General features: G+C 33.7%; 3 protein-coding genes across 4 annotated transcripts; all 3 read left to right on the top strand.

Moving 5' to 3' along the window:
* Window positions 1–243: 243 nt before the first annotated feature.
* Window positions 244–4,183, top strand: LOC114316353 (bidirectional sugar transporter SWEET2a). The gene is made up of 6 exons (XM_028263014.2): window positions 244–549; window positions 2,127–2,163; window positions 2,252–2,468; window positions 2,557–2,715; window positions 2,801–2,920; window positions 3,871–4,183. The coding sequence occupies exons 1-6, from the start codon at window positions 489–491 to the stop codon at window positions 3,982–3,984; spliced, it is 708 nt and encodes a 235-aa protein (XP_028118815.2). The 5' UTR covers window positions 244–488; the 3' UTR covers window positions 3,985–4,183.
* A 4,645-nt stretch (window positions 4,184–8,828) lies between these two features.
* On the top strand, window positions 8,829–16,741 carry LOC114316354 (transcription factor GTE12). 2 transcript variants are annotated; one of them, XM_028263015.2, is made up of 11 exons: window positions 8,829–9,532; window positions 11,088–12,155; window positions 12,393–12,456; window positions 12,528–12,671; window positions 12,754–12,806; window positions 12,902–12,956; window positions 13,044–13,124; window positions 13,230–13,348; window positions 13,473–13,539; window positions 15,899–16,020; window positions 16,136–16,741. In XM_028263015.2, the coding sequence occupies exons 2-11, from the start codon at window positions 11,109–11,111 to the stop codon at window positions 16,391–16,393; spliced, it is 2,010 nt and encodes a 669-aa protein (XP_028118816.2). In that variant the 5' UTR covers window positions 8,829–9,532; window positions 11,088–11,108; the 3' UTR covers window positions 16,394–16,741. The 2 variants fall into 2 exon arrangements, with proteins under 2 accessions (XP_028118816.2, XP_082743593.1); XM_082887467.1 differs by having other exon boundaries at window positions 9,377–9,532; window positions 10,999–12,155.
* A 2,038-nt stretch (window positions 16,742–18,779) lies between these two features.
* On the top strand, window positions 18,780–20,691 carry LOC145799692 (uncharacterized). Its single transcript, XM_082889311.1, has 3 exons — window positions 18,780–19,180; window positions 19,377–19,574; window positions 19,629–20,691. The coding sequence occupies exons 1-3, from the start codon at window positions 18,780–18,782 to the stop codon at window positions 20,689–20,691; spliced, it is 1,662 nt and encodes a 553-aa protein (XP_082745437.1).
* The last annotated feature ends 201 nt before the right edge of the window (window positions 20,692–20,892 follow it).

The following is a 20,892-nucleotide window of genomic DNA, read 5'->3' as shown; positions in this document are numbered from 1 at the left end:
AAAAAAAGTTAAAAAAAAATTATTAAAAAAATCAATTTTTTAATAAAAAAATTATTAAAAAATTAATTTTTTATCCACTTTTCAAAACATCTATATCTATCTATCTATACTATTATAAAGTGAACACATAACTCTTATGGTGTCTTGAAACTTTACTCTCCTCATGCCATGTGGCAGTATTTTTTATTTTTTTAAAAAAAGTTAAACAAAGAGACGGGCAAAGCTTGAACCCATAAATTTAAGTACGAGAACTCATACCACTTAAACTAAATACACATTATAATATTAATTTCATTATTATTTATTTTTATTTCTACTTATTTAAATTCCACACACATCTGTGTGCCGCCCACTAGTATATATATATATATATATATCAAAATCTAACAGCAATGTTGCATATTCATAGTTGAGAGAGAGAGAGAGAGAGAGAGCAGAGAAGAGAGATTTGTTTGGGTGATGAATGAAGTTTGAACAGATACAGATCAATGACTCAAACTGTGTTGCTCTCCACTTACTCAGATTTCACTGATGCAGCTGGAATTGCTGGTACCCTTTTCATCTCTCTCTCTGTCTGTCTCTCTCTCTAGACTGCTTCCAAGATTTGCTTGGAATCTGATTTGACTCTGAATTAAAAAAAAAAAATCTATAAATAGTTATGTTTGATCTTCTGAATTCCAAAAATTTCCTTTTGTTCCCTTAATTTCTTTTTATTTTTGGTTTCTTCCTTTACCTGTTTGACTTTTCTTTTTATGCAAATTATGAATAACAAATCTCTCTTCATGCCTTGCTATAATTTTGGAGAAAGAGTGTCATTTTTTTTTATTTTTTTAAAATTTTTATTTTAGCGATTGATTAGCTTTTGTGTCTCTCTGTAATATGTTCCTCATATATTTAGCTATCTATGCTGAAAGAGATCTTACCCTTTTCCTTTGGTTGCTAACAAACAAATGCAGGGGTTTAGAAAAAAAAAGTTTGATATATCTTACTCTTCTTTTAAAATTTTGTTTAGCATTTCTTGAATCTACAATTGAAATTTAGTTGCTTGCTTGCTGCTTCTACTCAGAGAACCCTCCATTAAATTTTTTTTTTCATCTAATTTGCTTCTAAATTTGAGTTAAAAACTTAATTTGATATGAAGTATTCCAATCCTTTCATCAATTTTTTTATTAAAATGTTTTTAGAAGTTCCACTCTTATCCCAAATTTCTTTTTTCTTCTAATTTGATGAAAAAAATCACCTCCAATGCTTCATTTTTAAAATTTTCATCAACTTCTAATTTGATGAAGGATTCGATGAATTCCTAATTTGGTAAAAAAATATATATATATCTCTTAATTTGATGAACATTTGATGAATGGATTGGAGATGATTTTTGAGCATTTTTTTTTAATCAAATTTAAATTTGATGACAAAAAAAAGAAAGGATTGAAGATGCTCTTCGTATCAAATATATACTTCTCTCTATTATATTTAAAAAAAAAATAATAAAAAAAATTAGGACGAATCTTTGAAAATATTATTAACTAATACTCATATTGTAATGGGATATTTGAAACTTTGGAGGTAGCAGTGGCACCCAAATGCCATCCCTTGTTTCAGTGCCCAAAGTCTATTGAAACCCTAAGCTAAATATTAAAATGAGATCTTATATTATTGGGTATTTGAAAAATTGAGACTTTTAGCAACAAGTTTTTTTTTTTTTTTGGGAAAGATTTAGACGACAGATTAATTAAGTGGCCTTAATGGTTTAGCCACCACCACTGAATGTGATATATAGATTCATACTACTAGTGGGCATTTGGGTGCTTTTTTTTTAGTGGGTTTTTGGTTTTTTTAGTGGCCGTTCTAGTTAATGTGTTTCGTTTGGGAAGTTGCTACAAAAAATTATTTTTTGTGAGCGAAAAAGTTGATGTTTAACTGATGACAAACAATTTTTTTGGCTTTTCAGCCAAAAGCTGGCTTTTTTTTTTTTATCCAAAAGGCAGTTTTTTTTCTTGTGTTCCCAAACGATCTCGAAACCATGTTAAACACAATGGTAACCATGTATGGACATCCCAAAACACCCTCAAAGATTGATGAGATTTTTTGAGATAATCGAATTTTTTTATTTTTGCCGATTGCAGGGAACCTCTTTGCTATTGTGCTATTTGTGTCGCCCATGTAAGTTGCCCAAAAATTATCTTAGACTAGGAAAAAGATGATGATTCAAATTGATACATATATACAACTGCTTTGTGTCTTGTTCCAGACCCACATTCAGGAGAATTATCAGAAACAAGTCAACAGAACAGTTCTCAGGACTGCCATATATATATGGACTCTTGAATTGCTTGATATGCCTATGGTACGGCATGCCCATTGTATCTCCGGGTATTTTACCTGTTGCCACAGTCAACTCGATTGGGGCGGTTTTCCAATTAATGTACCTAACCATCTTCATTATACATGCAGAGAACGCGAAAAAGGTAATTAATCACTACTCCATTGTTCCAAACTCAACTGCATTTGATTCTACAGCAACGATACCTTATTACTGAATGATGATGTTTTCAGCTGAAGATGTTGGGACTCTTGCTAGTGGTTGTTGCTGCATTTGGTATTATAGCATTCATGAGCCTCACTTTATTTGAGCCTCCTAATCGACAGATCTTCGTTGGATATTTGAGTGTCATTTCTCTTATATCCATGTTTGCTTCTCCGCTAGTTGTTATTGTGAGTTTGTTCATTCGAAACTTTGCCTCCTCAACTTGTCCTATATATATAGACTGATTAATTTGTCGACAAATTTGGATGACAGAATTTGGTGATCAAAACAAAGAGTGTTGAATTCATGCCGTTTTATCTCTCCCTTGCAACCTTTTTGATGAGTCTCTCTTTCTTTGCATATGGAATGTTGAAGTGCGATCCGTTCATTTATGTAAGTGATTATTCTTCAAACCTATACTTTCCTTTTGAAATCCCTATTAACTCCACTTTGTTGCCAATGACTTGAAACAAAAATTGATTTTTATTGTCACCGTCTACATCTTCTTGGCCACAAAAGTGAAGAAGTGTTGTATTGCATTTTAATCTTGAATCCGCAGTCATTTAGGAATTAAAGTGATCTTTTTTAATTTTCATATATAAGCCCTAAAATAAGGCATTGTGCCTTTGACAGCATTGTAACGTAAATATATTTGTTTCTCTCAAGCAGTTGTACCAATTCAAGGGCACATTAAGATTGGTGATGTCTCTATCCATCACGGACATAGCTGGATTTAGTTTCTGATTTTTTCTATTTTATTTTATTTAATTTTATTTGTTGAGCAGCAAAGAAAAATGAAATTTTATTGATGCATTGAAAAGTATACAAAGAGTAACTTTCACATACAACAATAGAAGCCTAATTGAAAAACGTCAAAGCTGGAATGCATCAGCTTGACATTACTACAACCAAAATAAGAAAAGAAAAAATGCAGCAGAAAGACTGTTGGCAAATCTCTTTGGATTTCTGTCTGGTTTTGGAAATACTTGTATGAGTAATGTGGCGCTTCATGAAAGAAATATCAAGAAAGAGTAATGTTAGGCATCATAAAAGAAATATTATGAAACGCTTTTTGAAAATTCTCTACCTTTGGATTACACACACAATAAAATACCACACACTAATCAAAAGATGAAAAATCTTAATGAAACATTTCATGATGCTAGCATTATTTTATTTTATTGTTTTCCCCCCTCTACAAATCTCTCCACAAATCTAAGATCTCTTAGTCTACCAAATTGAGCACTGTAAAATACAGATAGAAACAATGAACCAATGCAACCTTGTCATTGTTTTTGTTTCACATGATGAGTTTCTGTTGGCTTGATTTCTTTGAAAATTAGGTCCCAAATGGAATCGGAACAGTTCTGGGAATCGTACAGTTGGTGTTGTACTACTATTACAGCAATGCATGTGGAAAAGCCTCAACAGAGCCTTTGCTCGAGTCTTACGCGTGAACCATTCTATTCCAGTTTATACAGTGAGTTTGCTTGTAAATTGCCATTGCCATTGCAATTGTCTTCTTTTTTTTTCTTTTTTTTTTGGTGATTAAGTTGGGTTTTGAAATCCATATGATTTGATGGAAAGCAATGCTATAATCATCATTGCAGATACATTTGTACAATTTTTATAATCTTGATGCTCAGACTTGAATTATTGATGGCTTATGTGTGAGAAGTTAATCAAAGGCACAAATGGACTTGCTATGAGTGCTTGTGCATCTGCAAGGCAGTGTATTCTCCTTTTTTATCTGTCATTTGCCAATTTCCATACTAAAAGTTTCATAAACAATGGCGTGGTTAATTGGGTTGAGAAAGCAAGTTAATTACTAGGTTTTTGTCTGCAACCATTGATGCACGGTAGAGACCGATGCACGATTTTAATTTTGGCAAAATTTTTGGAATAAATGTGTGAAATACAATATCAGTTTCTGTCAAAATAGAAGAAGAAGAAAAAGAGAATTGATGTAGAGAAATAAGACAAGGAAGAGTATTTAAATAAATATAAAGAAGAGGAAGAAGAAATTGAAAATGGATTTCAACTCAAGAGAGAACACAAAAAAATTAAAAATCTAAGAACTAAGAGACATAAGTCCGAAGGTGATTGAGAAGAGCCAAACTCTCAAAATAGTGTTTAATTGAAATGTGATCACAAATCCAAACAATTTTACTAAATGAGTCTGGTTCACAACTGTTTATTGAACGTTCTTTAAGAACCAACTAATACTATTTTTTTTTTTTAATTTATTATTGTTTTTAAGGGTAAATTACACCTACACCCCTTGAGGTTTACACTTAATATAGATTCTCCCTCTCATGTTTTGAAAATTACATTAATCCCCCTGTCAAAGTTTTTCTATCATCGACACTAATAGAAAATTTAAAATGACTTTTTTGTCTTTCTCCAACCTATCCTTGTCTTCTCTAAGGCATTTTTATCAAATATGAAAGAGGTATCCCATAGCCACTGTCAATTACTCCACCTTCACCTCCACCTCCACCAATCATCTAAGGGTAGGAATTCTTGACACAACATGATAATAAGACTCAAACCGTACACGAAATTAGTGGGTTAGGGTTAAGCATTTTTCAACACGAACACGTATATGACACAACCCGTGAACCTATATAATAAATAGGTCGTGTTCGTTTAAATCCGTGAAACTCAAAAATGACACATCTAACCCGTTTATTTCAGCATGTCACAAACACGACATGCGACTTGAAAATGACTTGTTTACAACCTATTTAACTTTATATATATATATATAAGTGTTTGTATGTATAGATAGATATTTATATTAATTAATTGAGTGATATCCTTTTTTGTTCTCTTGATTTTTTTTTTTCATTTTTGATTTTTCTTTTCTTTTCTTCCAAACAAGATTTTCCATGTTTGCATCTCTCTCTCTCAAATAGGTTTTTTATTGGATCAATCGCGTCGTGTCGTGTCATGGTAAATAAATAGGTTTAGAAATTAATTGTGTCAATCGTGTCACCCATGGGTTGACACGATTATTAACAAGTCGTGTTAGTGTTTACATATATAACAAATTTATTAAACACATTGAGATTGAGTTTCTATTCATGCTTTTGATACGCAAACCAGATATGACACGACCCGAACATGCTTGCCCACCCCTAACCCTTGCCCACAACAACCATCAGCCACCCTACCTCCAACTACCACCACCACCTCTCACCCTCCACTAAAAAAAAAAATAAAAATAAAAAGTTATGTTGCATGTAAATGGCATACATAAAGGGCGTAAATAGTGTTCTAACGCCCCGATATTTAATCATCAATTCACAACGTTAATGTAAGAACATTATAACTAATGGCATCAAGTTAAAGCATTAAATATTTGTTACATGGCTCAAAAATCATCTCTTCTCCCTTGAACTATTTGTGTGTTTACATCATTGTACGATTACATTATTCAAATAATAACAACAGTTCGATGGATAAGAGATAATACAAAATATAAATGCCCTAAGGCAAATATCTTCTCAAGGAGTGTCCTTGCATACACACACACACAGACACACACACACACACACACAGAAATGTAATATAGTTTCCATCACAAAAGAATAGCTTGAGGCTTCCACATAGCACATACAAAAGAGCCTCTATGCTCCTATCCAAACTACATCTCAATGTCAATCACTTAGGTAGCATGTCAACATCATCCCCTAAAAGGTTGTAAGTTTTGGGGTGAGTAATCGCCTAGTAGGAAATACCATTAACAAATTATATAATTAATCGAGTTACATATGATTATGCCATGCAAGAGACATGAAAAATCTATGTTCATTTCTTTGTAAAACCATGATGCCAAACTAGGTAATGTCAATAACAAATTCTCATCCAAAACATGGGATATAAATACGCTATGGCGTCCCAATACAAGAGCCAAATACCACAAATATATATATATATATATATATATAAAATAATTCCATATCTGCCGACTCCAAAAATGGCGGGGCATTAGGCACCCAAGACCTTACTCTTCCACATTTATTGACTCCAGAAACAACGGACTCGTGGACACCCAAAATCATATTTTCCACATTCGTCGACTCTAAAAATGGCAGACTCATGGACACCCTAAAACCTTTCCCCATTTGCCCCACGATATGCACGAGACAGGGCAATTGGGCACCTTAATTCCCCGTGCGGGCACTAAACACAACACACAATTCAAACGAAGGCCCGACTCACAACCTGGACTCACACACTATTTACCCCCTTTGACATTTTTCCGAACATCCACAATATTGCAAAGTCACATGAGAAAATTATAATACATATGATGCATGAGTTTTCAAATCTAATTTCCCTAAGGTTTGCTCAATTCACAACATCATAAGAGCAACAATGTTAAGTTTGTTGACCACCTCACAGAACACCATAATGCCGCATTGTCATTATTTAGTGATACATGAACACCATTAACAAATGTAACATTAACGGTATACAAACGTTTCCAATCATTAACAATATAGTAAGTTTCAAATAAAATGCTACACTAACATATAAATGATACATTACCAGTATACTAATGTTTCAAATAAAATGCTACACTAACATAAAAATGATACATTTGTTCACAAACTTGACAAAATGTCATAAATCTCACATGACTACAGACGTCTACCAGAACCCCCACTTATTGTGATGATAAGCCAATGGACAAAACAATATAAACACCATGGAAATGCATAAGTCACAATGTGAACATTCATGAGTCCCATTAACATTGACAAACGAATCTCCGAACATCAAACCCACCAATAATAGATGACAGTTATGGCAAACAAAATCAAATTTTGGTCATTCATACATAAGAAATTCACGCAACCCAACCTGACATACGAACCTAATATGACATTCCAACCCATGAGTCAATGATTCCAACCTTATCATGACTAGCAAATCGAATGCCTCATTTAACAAATCAAATGCATCCCAAAAAACAGTTTAGTGTCCCATTAACATTGACGGTGTCCCATGATGCGAAATTCGATTGTCACATTAACATTGACAAACTATCTTCGAAAAATCAAACCCACCAACCACATATGACAACCATGGCATTTCTTGAATGATGAGTGTCCCATTAACATTAACATTCGATTATCAAATTAACATTGACAAACAGTTTAGTATCCCATTAACATTAACTGTATCCCACATCAATTAGGATTTATTAATACCTCATCCTAATTTTTTTAATTTGAAACATCAATACTCAATGACGATAATCAAATGTGCCCACTTTCAAACATCAAAATAAGGGAAGCAGGACTCAAAGAATGAAACCCATGACAACATCAACATCAACATCAGCAACAGTGAGGAAAAAATCCAAAAATCACATATAATACATGCATACTGTAAACATTTGGGATTTTTCTTCGCATAGACAAACCCTAGCATCAGGTTGAACACTACGCTTACACAAAAAAACATCGCTTACTGTCATATTTCATTGTCATCGTTCTAATTTCCACAACCCTAGTGATTTTGCAAACCCAATACTGTCTCGATCCGCTCCAATTCTATGTTTGTTCGTGTTCGCCCAAATCTCAAAGTGAATAATGTGGGATTTGTATCCCCAAATTTGAATGTGAAAATTAGATATTATGTGTGCATAAATTCCTCCCTTACATTTACGTTTCTATAAATTTCCTTACTAAATTTGAACGATGTCACAATGGTTAGAGAATCTTTCCATTCTGGTAGTGTGGGATTTGTTTGTTAATGAAGGAAAAACATAGAAATCTACAGTGAGCTTGGACCAATTGTGTAATTTCACCCTACTGGAAATCCTACATTTCTCTCAAAAAAATTATATATGCAGGTGTAATGTTACCCTTTTGTGTAATTTTATTAAAATGAGGCCACTAGATTTATAAGAAAAAAGAAAAGGCTAAATAATTCATAAGATTAACGATTAATATTTATTGGTACTTCACCTTTATTTTTATTATAAAAAATAAAGAATAAATTTTTTTGAATGCAAATAAGGCTCAAAATAATAAAGAACTAGTAAAAAAACGTTCAAAAAAACATTTAAAATAGTAAAGTTCTAATCAATTCTTATTTACTTATCAATCCGCACAGTCTGCTCAGTTCTCGTTAACTAAATGGACAGATGTGAATTAAATATTTTTTTTAATTCAACTAAATTCGGATGAATGATAATTGTGAGATAATCAACGCAATCTGATTCGCGAGTAACTTTCAGTGTGTTTGGTTTTAGTTTTTTGAATTCAATTTTTTAGAAATTGAGTTTTTTATTTTTTTTGGTGAATATTTTTTAAAATTTTAAGCGATTTTTTTACTTTTTTAGATTTACCTTATTTAAATGTATCTAAATTGTAAAATATTTATAAAAAAATATTTTTAAAAACTAATAAATATACAAAAATATGTAAAATGTACTAAATATTCATATTTTTCTTGTATTTTTGATATTTAGTGAATTTTTTAAATATTTTTTTCATAAATATTATATTTTTTAAATTTATTTATATTATGTATGTTTAAAAATTAAAAAAATTACTGCTTAAAATATTTTAAAAAATTTATTAAAAAAAAAATACAAAAAAATAAATTTTTTTAAAAAGTATTTTTACAAGTTTAGTTTTCATAAAAGGGTAAACCAGTAATTGAAAAATTTACCGTGGAATACAAGCAAATGACGTGAGCAACTTTTCCTCGGAATTGTCGCAATTGGGTATCTGGGGGCATATAGGTATTTTCGATGGCTAAGTCGGCTACACAATAAAACGACAACAACACGTCACATATAAAAAAAAAAAGAAAAAAAAAAACCCTAACTCTATCTCTCTCACTCTCGCTCTACAGTCTCTCTCTCTCTCTGCGTTTCCTAAACCCTCTCTGAGCCTGCGACGAACGAAGACGGGGCTATTATGCCCCTGTCGTCTTCTTTCTAGGGTTTATCAAGCTTTTTGCTGTTCTGATTTGGCTTCGGTAAGTTCTTCAAACACAAAACCCTAGTTTTTTTTTTGGGTTTCTTTTTGTAAAATTCACATATTGATTTTATTATAAGTTCTGAGCTTACCATTTGCATGAGTTTTCAATTCTAAGTCTCTGTGACGGTTTTGAGATTTTTGTATTCGATTGATGCCCTGATTGAGTCGCAATTTATTGCACTGTTGCGTGTGGATACGCCTTTGATTGTTGTTTTGAATTGAACTAAGAGTTTTGTTTGTATTAATCTTTAATTTGCTTGCTTCTTATTCTTCTCAAGTTCTCTCTTATTTCCTCTCTCGGTTCATGTGTGTGTGTGTGTGTGTGTGTGTGTGTGTGTGTGAGACCTTGATGGTTTGGACTGTGTTGATAGTGATTTTATGAAAACAATTTTTATTGTAATCCATATTATTCCTTGTCGTGTTTAAAGAATTACTGTTGATTTGCCGCTTTTCTAGAGTTTATATTGGCAATATATACATTAGAGCTGTTCTTTGTACTTCAGTAATTGTTCACTATTCACTCCCAAGTATTTACTACGGCTTAGACCCTAGAAGTGGCTGAAAATTATTAAAGACTCCAGATTATCATGTGACATTGCCTATGTTGGCAAATGAACCGCAACACACACTAACAAAACACACACACTAAATGGGGAGTTTGATTTTGTTCATACACTATCAAAGACACAAGTTATGATTGGTTTAGAAAACAATGGAACCCATAATTTTAGGTTGGGTCAATACACTTTTGGATATAGGGCCCAAAGTTTTGAGTCAATCAATTTTTTATTTTGTTCATACACTTTTTGGAAGTGGGTTATTCTTTCTCTCAACTATTAACAAAAGTGAGTCATAAATTTTTTCACTACATGATTGGTTTGAAGCACCACCACGTAGGCATTGCCACACACTCTGGGACTGAATAATTATCCGCAAGTAAACAGAGTATTGGTTTGGATGTGACCTGTTTCCAGATTTAATTGGGGGTGTTTGGCAAAGGCTTTTTTTTTTTTTTTTTTTTTTTTTTAATTTTAATTTTTTAGGCTAAAATTCACAAAATGACAAAATAGGCTAAAATAGTTAATAAGACAAAATATTACATCAAACCCATAATCATTTCATTTTTTCTCTCACAAACATCATATCTACCTACAAAAAAATCCAACTGTCTTCCTAAACACAAAAATTGTAGCCTATTAAAATAGTTAAAAACTAAAATAGTCTACTAAAATAGTAACTTCCCAAACACCCATATTATTGAATTTTCATTGGGAGCATTTTAGTAAATTGTTTGTTACATGTCTTTGTCCCTCTTCTCAATGGAGAGAGAGAGAGAGAGAGAGAGAGAGAGAGAATGGTTACATGTTGAAAGTAATTATGAAGACATAAAAAATGAATTCATCTGTTTGATCCTGCAGTAATAATGGTTGCTTTGATGCTAATTGTTGTGATATTTTTTTGCAGTGATTGTTGCATTTCTTTCTTTCAATAATGATGTATGCTGGTTTCTTTCAGAGCAAGACGCTAAATAGTTATTGTTTTGCCTGGTGCAGTGTTATCTAGCAGGTCGAGTTATGGTGTCTGAGAATCAATCTGAAAATCTGACCAGTGCCCCTCTTCAGTCTTTGCAGTTCCCAAATATGATTGCTAGTGAAAATATTGTAAAGAAGAAATTGAAGATCAAAATTACCTCCAAACGCATTGAAGCTAATCCTGGGATAGAATCATGTGAATTTGGCCAGCAGGTGTTCATGAATGATGAATGTCATCAGAGCATTCCTCTGAATGATAAGAAGTCTGAGATGAATAAATCACACAAGTTAGTGATTTCTTCTTCTGGTGACAGGAAATTGTATGCTGCTGATAACTTAAAGATCAAATCAGCTGCAATGGGTTCTCTCAAGCGTGGGCTACAAGGGGTGGGGGATGGTCAAAAGGAGAAGAGACGGAAAATGGATCGTAGTGTGACACAGCAGTGTTCTAGCATTCTGAAACAGTTGATGACTCATCCCTCTGGGTGGGTTTTCAATCATCCAGTTGATCCTGTGAAGCTTAACATTCCTGATTATTTCTCTGTAATCTCTGAACCCATGGATTTGGGGACAATAAAATCCAAATTGACAAACAATAGGTACTGCAGCGTTGAAGAGTTTGCAGCGGATGTCAGGCTGACCTTTTCTAATGCCATGGTGTATAATCCTCCTGCTAACGAAGTTCATCTCATGGCTAAGAAACTGAATAATATTTTTAATACAAGATGGAATAGTTTGGAGGCAAAGTGGAATCATGGGCCCATAAATGTGGAGCAGGGGCATACTTCAAATGGAAGTGCAAAGAATATGCATAATACAGGGCAGAGTGGCCATAAAACATCCCCCATGCCTGTTAGTTTGTTGCCCAAAAGCCTGTTGTCTGCTGAGGAAAGGCAGAAGTTGAGAAAACAACTTTTCGAAGTATCAAGGGCAAAGATGCCTCCACACTTGCAGGGTTTACTTAAAAAATTTGGGTTCAACTGCCAAAGAGAAGGAAGGATTGAGGTGGACATAGATGCCTTTGACGAAGAAACTTTATGGGAGTTGAAAAGAATTATACAAAGCTCATTGGGTGGTAAAGCTGCAAAAGTAAGTAATTTTTGTTTGAATAAAGATCAGATGCCCTTGTTATGCTCACATGAGCTTACATTTGATCATTATTTAGTCCAGTCTTCCACTGGTAGCAAGCTTGTCATGCTTATAATCGTATCTGATTTTGCATATATCTCTTGTTGTCACCTTATTTTTTTTATTTTTAATATTTTCTTAACTGGAGTTTGGGTTCTTCTGTGCTATATGTTTGATGTGCGTGTATTTTTTACACAGGCTGAGCCTGCAAAAAAGACACAAAATGGCAAGCAACAGTCAATAGGGAAGATTATCCACAAAGGTATGAAATGGCAGTAATGAGTTTCTTCTTTATGGCTCTTTATGGGAGCTAATTTGCAATGTGTCTTATAGGCACTGATAGTGGTAATAAAAGAGCTTCTGGCTCTGCCAATGTTAATCTGCCGTTGGACTTAGAGACCTCCAAATGTGGTTCATGTGGTAGTATGAGACGCCAATGCAGCCTTCAAAGTGATTATGCTCGTGCATCTTCAAGTGGTTAGTTGATTTTTTCTAATGCTACTTCTCTAGTCAAGTTTCTAGTTGTCAACCGACTCATTCAAATTGTGTTTTGGTTCAGATTTGTCTTCAGAAATATCACTAGAACAAAACCATCATGATGCTTCCAAAAGGGTACATAACAATGTTCTTGTTTTTGTCATGAATTTCTATTGTTATCATTTGTCTACTGTGCAAAATTTAGTTAAAATCTTTGTATATAAATTCAGGACTGTGAGGCAAAGTCGGCATCCCAGATGAGCAAATCAGATCTGGACTCTGATGGTTTGTTTTCTGCTTTGTATTGTGTCATATTTGTCAGTTGTTAATTGATCATCTGAATATCGACATGCTTTTGGAAATGATCTGAAGGGGCTGTAAGCGTTTTAGATGAACGTATTGGTTCTAGTCCACAACTATCAATTCTAGCTACAACTGGTGGTTCTGGGGAAGGTTTGTTTGTCTACCAGAAAATCTGTATTATTGTTGTCAGCTTAGGTATTCATATTCTCATTTCTGAAAAGCCTTTCATTTTTGTCATTTGTTCATTTGGTTTAGGTTGGACTCCGCTTATCGACATCCAACTATCACCAAAGAAGGCTCTCCGTGCTGCAATGCTAAAGAGGCGCTTTGCAGACACGATTTTGAAAGCAAAACAGAAGACACTCCTAGATCATGTAATGCCTTTTGATTTTCTGAATAATTTTGGCATGGAAAACTTTTTTCTTCTTGTAGTGCAAATTAGAAGTTTTAGAGTGGTTGAGTGTGAGATGTTTATTTATGAAGGCTGCCATTTTTCAGGGTGATAAAGCTGATCCTGTGAAAATGCAGCTGGAGAAGGAGAGACTGGAAAGGCAGCAGAATGAAGGTGATTACTTGTCTAAGTACAAGATTATATGCATTCCCTGCTATAACTTTGCCTGTGTTGTTAAGCTGTCCTTAAATTTCAATGAGTTTTGACTTGTGCCTGTTGCATTTTTGAAATTTGGGTTATGTTGTATTATCTTGTGCAAATTCGTTCTCAAAGAAATTTAAAGAAAGTGCAATAGTCTGTAAAATTCTATTTATTTCAGGCTGGACTGAACTGAACTGATAAAATGAAAATAAATTATTTGGAATGAAGCTAGAACATTTTGGTACATTATGATAAACAAAACGGAGAAATTGATGACAAAGAAAATATCATGATTTACTTCAAAATTGTAACTGTTGGATCCTTTCCTTTGTTGAATGCTAAAGACTTATATACATTAGTTTCTTTGCTTTTATTTGTCATATTTTTGAGATGATCAGAAAATTAACTGTTAGAAAGTAACCTAAGGTATTGCTGCTTGTGCAATGTGCTAAATGAAAATTAAAGTAGGGCTGTGCAACAATGTAGGTATAAGTTAACGTCAAATTTGTGGATTTCAACAGAGGGCATCACATGAAAAAAAATAGAATTTTTCTATGTTAATTGTATTAGTAATGCATTGAAGTTAGATTAATTTGAGCCATGTATAATTAGTACTTGGCCAGATTATCGGTTGTGTTGACAATTAATATCTTATGAAACAGGATGACTTGTCATTTTTCCCAAAATTGTAGGTTATTATTCTTGAGGAAATGAATAAGTTTTTTTTATTATCTGTACGTTATAATTAAACTTCTTTAACAATTCTTTGGTGAATACAACATGAAGGTTTATTTTATTCCTGTAATTCTTTAGGGAAATGAAGTAGTTGAAGTTTCTGACAAGCAATGTTCTTCTTTCAGAAAATGAATAAAACCAAGGAAAAACAAGTTGCAACCACCAATCCATGTGGTCTTGACTAGTATGTTTGAAGGGGAAAAACCTTACTACCTCTATGGTCTAGGTTCAACTTCCTCGTTTGAGGTAGAATATATAATAATAACAAAACTAAAACAAATATGATATTCAACAATATAGTTTTTTCTACTTCAGATGGTGAATAGTTAGTTACTGAATGTGTGTGCGCCTGTGCATGTATGAACAAATAATTCTGTGTGTGAGAACAATATATGCATTCTTTAGTAATTCCTAATATTTTAAGAAACACAAAATTCGCCTTGGTGTTGTCTTAGAGAGAGTGATGAGAGTAAATGATATTTGTGTAGCCAGGGAATTGGTGTCGAGCATTTCCACTTCATCAACTCATATGGGTGTTCAACTGCGCATTGGCGGTTTCTGTTTTTGCTTGCATTATGTTTTACATGCTTTCTGTTTGCTAATACTCATTTTGGCATTTTTGTTGCTCAGCTGAGTTTTCAATTGATGTGAAAAGAAAACCCTTCATTTCATTAATTTTCAAATTTCAAAAGTTCTCCCGAGGGCTGTAGTCAAACCTCCAAATCATACATTTGAAATTCTGAATCAGAGGCATGGCTAGATGCACTAGTATTTGCCAATTTTCTCTGTGGATAGGGTTTGGTGTGAATTTATGATGGATGGCTCTTGCTGCTTGCTATAGTTTCTTTAAATTCTGTAGGTAAAAATTTCTGTGTTATCAATTCACTCTGGTGAGAACGATTGGACCATTGAACTTGCCAAATTCCAGGACCTTCATAGTAAACTTAACAGACTGGGGTTTCATGGGAAAACTTAAATTTAATGTTAATGTTCATTTCAAATAATGTTCTTGAACGGTACATTTCTTATTTCTACTTTCATTTTTCAGTTAAGATGACTGGTGGCTTGCCTAGTGGTTGTATGCAACTACCACACCTGTCTTTGGCATGTTGTGCGCCCTCCCCTCTACCCTTTTAAAACAAATCTTAAAATAAAAAAAATAAAAAAGAAGTAAATAATGTAATGAAAGAAAACCCGTTTAATTTCCCTTTTTTGTAGGCTATCTTTCAAGTGTTGGGTTCATCTAATTCTCAAGTCCTAGTAACTAAATTTAGGTTAAGATGGTCTTTACAAAAATTAGAGCATTTAATGTGTAAAATAAGTTTCTTGTGCTTGTATAGTAAACTCGACTACTTACGCATACTTTGGTAGGTGCATATCCAACAAAGCATTATGGACACTACCATACCGTAACTCAGCTGTTGGGTACTTGGTGTATTTAGAAGTCCAAGTAACATAGGTTGGTGGTTATGTTTCACAGGGAAGAGGAAAATGTCAAGTGCAGATACACCTCCCCACCCATTTCCCCTTCTCCTGTGTTTGTGTCTCTATCTGTCTGTACAGTATTTTAAGTTCATGTTATGTTTGTTGTTTGCAGAGAAAGCTAGAATAGAGGCCCAAATCAGAGCTGACGAAGCAGCTTCACGAATGAGGGCACAAGCTGAATTGAAAATGCAGCGGGAGCGAGAGAGAGAAGCTGCTCGATTAGCGTTGCAAAAGGTCTATTTTTTTTTTCCGTCTTTAAATTTATTTAACACATGGTATTTTAGATCTGTTTGAGAGAGCCTGAATCGGAAAAGGTATTAATCCTTGATGCATCTATTCCACAATGCAGATGGAGAAAACTGTTGAGATTGATGATAACCTTGAGATATTGAAAGATCTTGAGATGCTAAGCAGGTGCTCGGTATCTTACCATCTCCGTGGAAGTGAAGGGCCTGACTTTGTGATGGGTCCAACTATGTTGGGTCACTTTGGTAATGCATTGGAACGGCTGGGTTTGTTTATGAAGGATGATTATATTATGGGAGATGAAGATGACGAGGAAGCTATCTTGAATGGAGATGGAGAGGAGGGGGAGATATTTTCATAGTGTAAACTCTTTTGTTTGTTCTCTCTTTCTCTCTCTCTTCCATATCTGCTTGTTTGTTGGTAAACCTTTAGTGAGAGGCAGTTGATAGTTGTAAATGATAATTAATATTTACTATTTTCTCTCGGGTAGATGTAATTCTGTGATTTTTCTAAATTTTTTATCAAATAAATGACTAAATGTCCTACATGGGTGTGGGGTTTGCAAAATTGCGGATTCCATATCCATGTGAGACATTTGGTCATTTATTTGGTAGAAAATTTGGTATCTCTAGTATTACTCTTTGTATTGGGTGAACATTGGTCTATATATATATTTAATACAAGGTTAGGGGATCTTCCCATTTCAGATTGTTTCTGCCCCTTGTAAAATTTATTATATGTGAGAAATAAGGTCACTCAGCTTCAATGACATAGATTATGAAAAAACCATTTTTAATTTTTTATTATTTATTTATTTATTTTTTTTGGGGTTCCCTTTTATGTTTCTTTGATTTATGGACGAACAAAAAGAAAGTAAAAAGATAAATGAAATAGAATTTTAACCTTTTTTTTTTCTTTTTATTTTGTGTGTATAAATTGAAGATCTATTCACATCTTTAAAAGTGAGAGGATAAAGAAAAAAGAAGGAATAATTACATTTTACCTTGGTGCTCTAAAAAAAATTACATTTTACCTCCTGTGATTTTGTGCGTTTACACATTACTTCCATGGCGTTTATAAATGTACTTGTAAATCTCTTGTGGTCTAGAGTGATGTGCAAAAGTGACGGGACGTGACGGAATTATTGAAAAGACTAGATAGAATACCCTCAGATATCTATAGTGTTTATATGCCACCGTCTCTTCAATTGCTTGATTACGATTTTGAGAGTAAAAGAGATAGAGAGATGCTATAGTCCTTTCAATTGCTTGATTATGATTTTGAAAAAGAGAGAGAGAGAGAGAGAGAGAGAGAGAGAGAGATACACATAGGTTAGAGTTTGAAGAGATTTTCAGATCGAATCAGTAACAATCGATTGCGAGTACAAAGAATTTGCTTTTAGAAAATTTACTCCAGGTAACGATCGAAGAACTCTAAATTTATTGAATTTTTGATGTGTTGTGTGACTATTTGAAGATTTGATTGTGATTTTCAAAATTTATTGTATAAGATGTTTAGAAAATTACTTGTTTGATGTTTGATGTTTGCGAATATAAAAAAAAAGAAAAAAGATTTATTGGTAAGGTTTTGTTTACGATGTATTTTTGTTGACTTTTTGTTAGTTTTTTTGTTAAGATTGTTGTCTTTTTGTTAGTTTTTTGGTAGAGTTTGTATTGTATGTGTCGATAAAGTTGTGGGTTATAACTATTTCATCAATTTTTTTTACTTAACTACATGAAGATAGGTATATCTAGAATAATAAATTGGGGTTTTTTTTTTTTTTTTTTAAATTTTTTATGTAAAAATGGCTAGAGATTTGTGGTTTTGTTGATTTTGATGCATGACTAGGATATAAATTATTTGGGTCTTTATGATTTTTGTGCATGGAGGTGGGGTTGACAATGGTCCCTAACTACTTGTTGTGTAGTGGTTTCCTAACTGTTTGTTGTGTATTTGGCTATTGTTTGTTGTGTCAAATGGGCATGATGATTTATGTTTGTTTATTAACCCTAAAGCCTAATAATAAGATTAGGTTTTTTTTTATTTTTTGTTGTTGTTATTGTTGTTGTTGTTGTTTTTTTTTTTTTTTTTTTTTTTTTTTTTTTTTTTTTTGTGTGTATGTGTGTGTGTGTGTTGTAATGTTTAGGTATTGATTTGTTTATGTATTATTTTATTCTTTTGTGTGTTGTAATGTTTAGGTATTGATTTGTTTATGTATTATTTTATTCTTTTGTGTGGTGTAATGTTCAACCATAGATAAGAATTATTTTTGTCTTTTGTGTGTTGTATTATTTAAGGTGAGGTAATGGCAATAGATTTTAGCGTTGAGTTATATCATGGGGGTTACTTTACTAAGCCTCCAAATATAGTGTACAAGGGAGGGAAAGTGCATTACTTTCAGTACTTTGATCCAGATAGGGTTGGCTTTTTGACTTTCAGAAGTTGTACTTGAGTCTAGGTTATTCCTCTACTAGCCAACTGTATTACAGAGTTTTTGGAAAAATACTGGACATTGGTCTTAGGGAGATGAATTCAGATAAGGATGTAATTGATATGTTGTTCCATTATATGGGTCTGAATGTGGTTTCCTTCTATGTGGAGAAAAGTCATGAGGCACTTTAGGTCTTAGGTCCAAATAGGGAAGTCATAAAAGGGATACAAATTGCACAAATAGAAGCACAAATAGAAGAAGATGAATGGGAAATAGACCCGAAATAGAAGAAGATGAATGGCGAAATGAGACTACAATGGAAAAAGAAGAAGAAGATGGGAGTGATAAGGAAATGAATGACTTTGATGGTGGTTCTAGCACAGATCAAGAGTGGATGGATGATGGGTTAGAAGGGAGTAAAGATGAAGATATACTTGCTTATGTTGATAAAAATGTGGGGGTAGAATCAAATGTGGGTGTTAAGACAAACTTGGGGCTTGAATCAAATTTAGGAAATGAACCAAATGATGGGGGTTCTAATGAATGGTATTCAGATCAGAATTTTGAGATGCATATTTTGCATGGATCATTAGATGACGAGGAAAGGGTTGATAGGTTTCTAGAATTTAATGAGGATGTGGATATGGTGAGACTTGACCTAAAAGTGGGAATGAGATTTAAGAATGCACAAGTTTTTAGGAATGCATTGAAGGAATGGCAAGTGCAATAGGGATGTGATTTGAAGTGTGGTAAAAATGAAAATAAGAGGATTATTGCAGTGTGCAAACAAGAGTGTGATTCTATAATTCATGCATCCCCAATGCAAGTGTGATTTTATAATTCATGCATCCCCAATGCAAAACGAAAGCACAATCCAGATCAAAAACTTACAACCAAAGCATTCATGTGGTAGGGCTTATGATAACCATCTAGTTAACTCAAGGTACTTATCACAAAAATACCTTGAAAGATTGAGGAATTCTCCTAATATAGATATCTCAGCCATGCAAAAGGACATTCATAGAGAACTAATGGTTGATGTAAGTAAGATTCAAGTGTATAAAGCAAAAATGAAAGCAAAGGAAACAATTGAAGGGGATCTGAGGAAGCAGTAAGCTAGACTTTGGGACTATTGTGAGAGAGTGAAATATCATAATCCAAACAGTTGTTTAGTGATCAAATTGGACAAACCTATTGTTGAAGAAGATAATGATCATGTAGAGAGGCCTAATAGACAACTTACACCTATTTTTAAGAGGTTGTATGTCAGACTAGATGCACAAAAGCCAGGTTTTTTCCAAGGTTGTAGGCCTGTTGTTGGGTTAGATGGTTATTTTTTGAAGGGCATATATGCGACCCAGCTTTTAGCAGCCATTGGCCTTGATGGGAATGACAACATGTTTCTCATTGCCATTGTTGCAGTAGAGGTCGAATGCAAGGATTCATGGAGATGGTTTCTGACCCAATTAATAGAGGACATAGGAGATGGCACTGACATTGGGTGGGCATTCATTTTAGACAGAAAAAAAAGATTGGTGCACACATTTAATCAAGTTTTGCCTAATGTTGAGCATAGGTCTTGCTTGAGGCACTTCTACACCAACTTCAAACAGAAGTTCAAGGGCAAAGAGTTAAAGGAATTGATGTGGAAAGCTGTATATGCTGGGACAAAAAGGGAGTTTAATTATCATATGAAGAAGTTGAGGGAATTGGACACAGAAAACAAGCCAAATAAGTGGTTAATGCAAGAAAATCCTGAAACATGGGCTAGGTCTTACTTTAGCACAAGATCCAAGTGTGATATTCAAGTGAATAATTTGACCGAGTCATTCAATCAGTACATTTTTTCAGCAAGGGTTAAGCCAATCATCTCAATGGTGGAGTGGATTAAGAGGAAACTGATGAATAGAATACAAGTGAAGAAAAATAGAATGGAAAAATATGGTGGCCCTATTTGTCTAACTGTGCAGCAAAAACTAGAGTCAAAGAAAGAGGATGCTAGGAATTGCTTTGCTAGCATTGCAGGTGACTTGAAGTTTAAGGTGGATTGTTATGACACAACTCATGTAATGGATTTGAGAGCAAGAACATGTGGGTGTAGGGATTGGAACCTAATAGGTATATCTTGTAAACATGCCATAAGTTGTATATACCTTAATAAGGAGAAACCTGAAGCTTATGTGCATAATTATTTCAGTAAGGAGACATACTTGAGAACATATTTGTAGACACCCCATTTTTGACCGACCTTAAGACTCAGACGTCACCGATTGAGCGCTTGGTGATGTTGCATATTGTGCTCGTTCGGAAGTTTCAGAGTCTTAGCTGCGAGCCTTGCCTCCGGACTTCCGAACTCTTTTGTGCTTTGCCTCGGTTTTCGAACTAGGCCCTATTTTCTCTATTTTCTCTTCCCGAAGGGAGGGAGAGGT

The sequence above is a fragment of the Camellia sinensis genome, chromosome 9, assembly GCF_055761805.1.
Source record: "Camellia sinensis isolate YWXY chromosome 9, ASM5576180v1, whole genome shotgun sequence".
Taxonomy (NCBI): Eukaryota; Viridiplantae; Streptophyta; class Magnoliopsida; order Ericales; family Theaceae; genus Camellia; species Camellia sinensis.
This window is presented reverse-complemented; position numbering and strand designations above follow the sequence as displayed.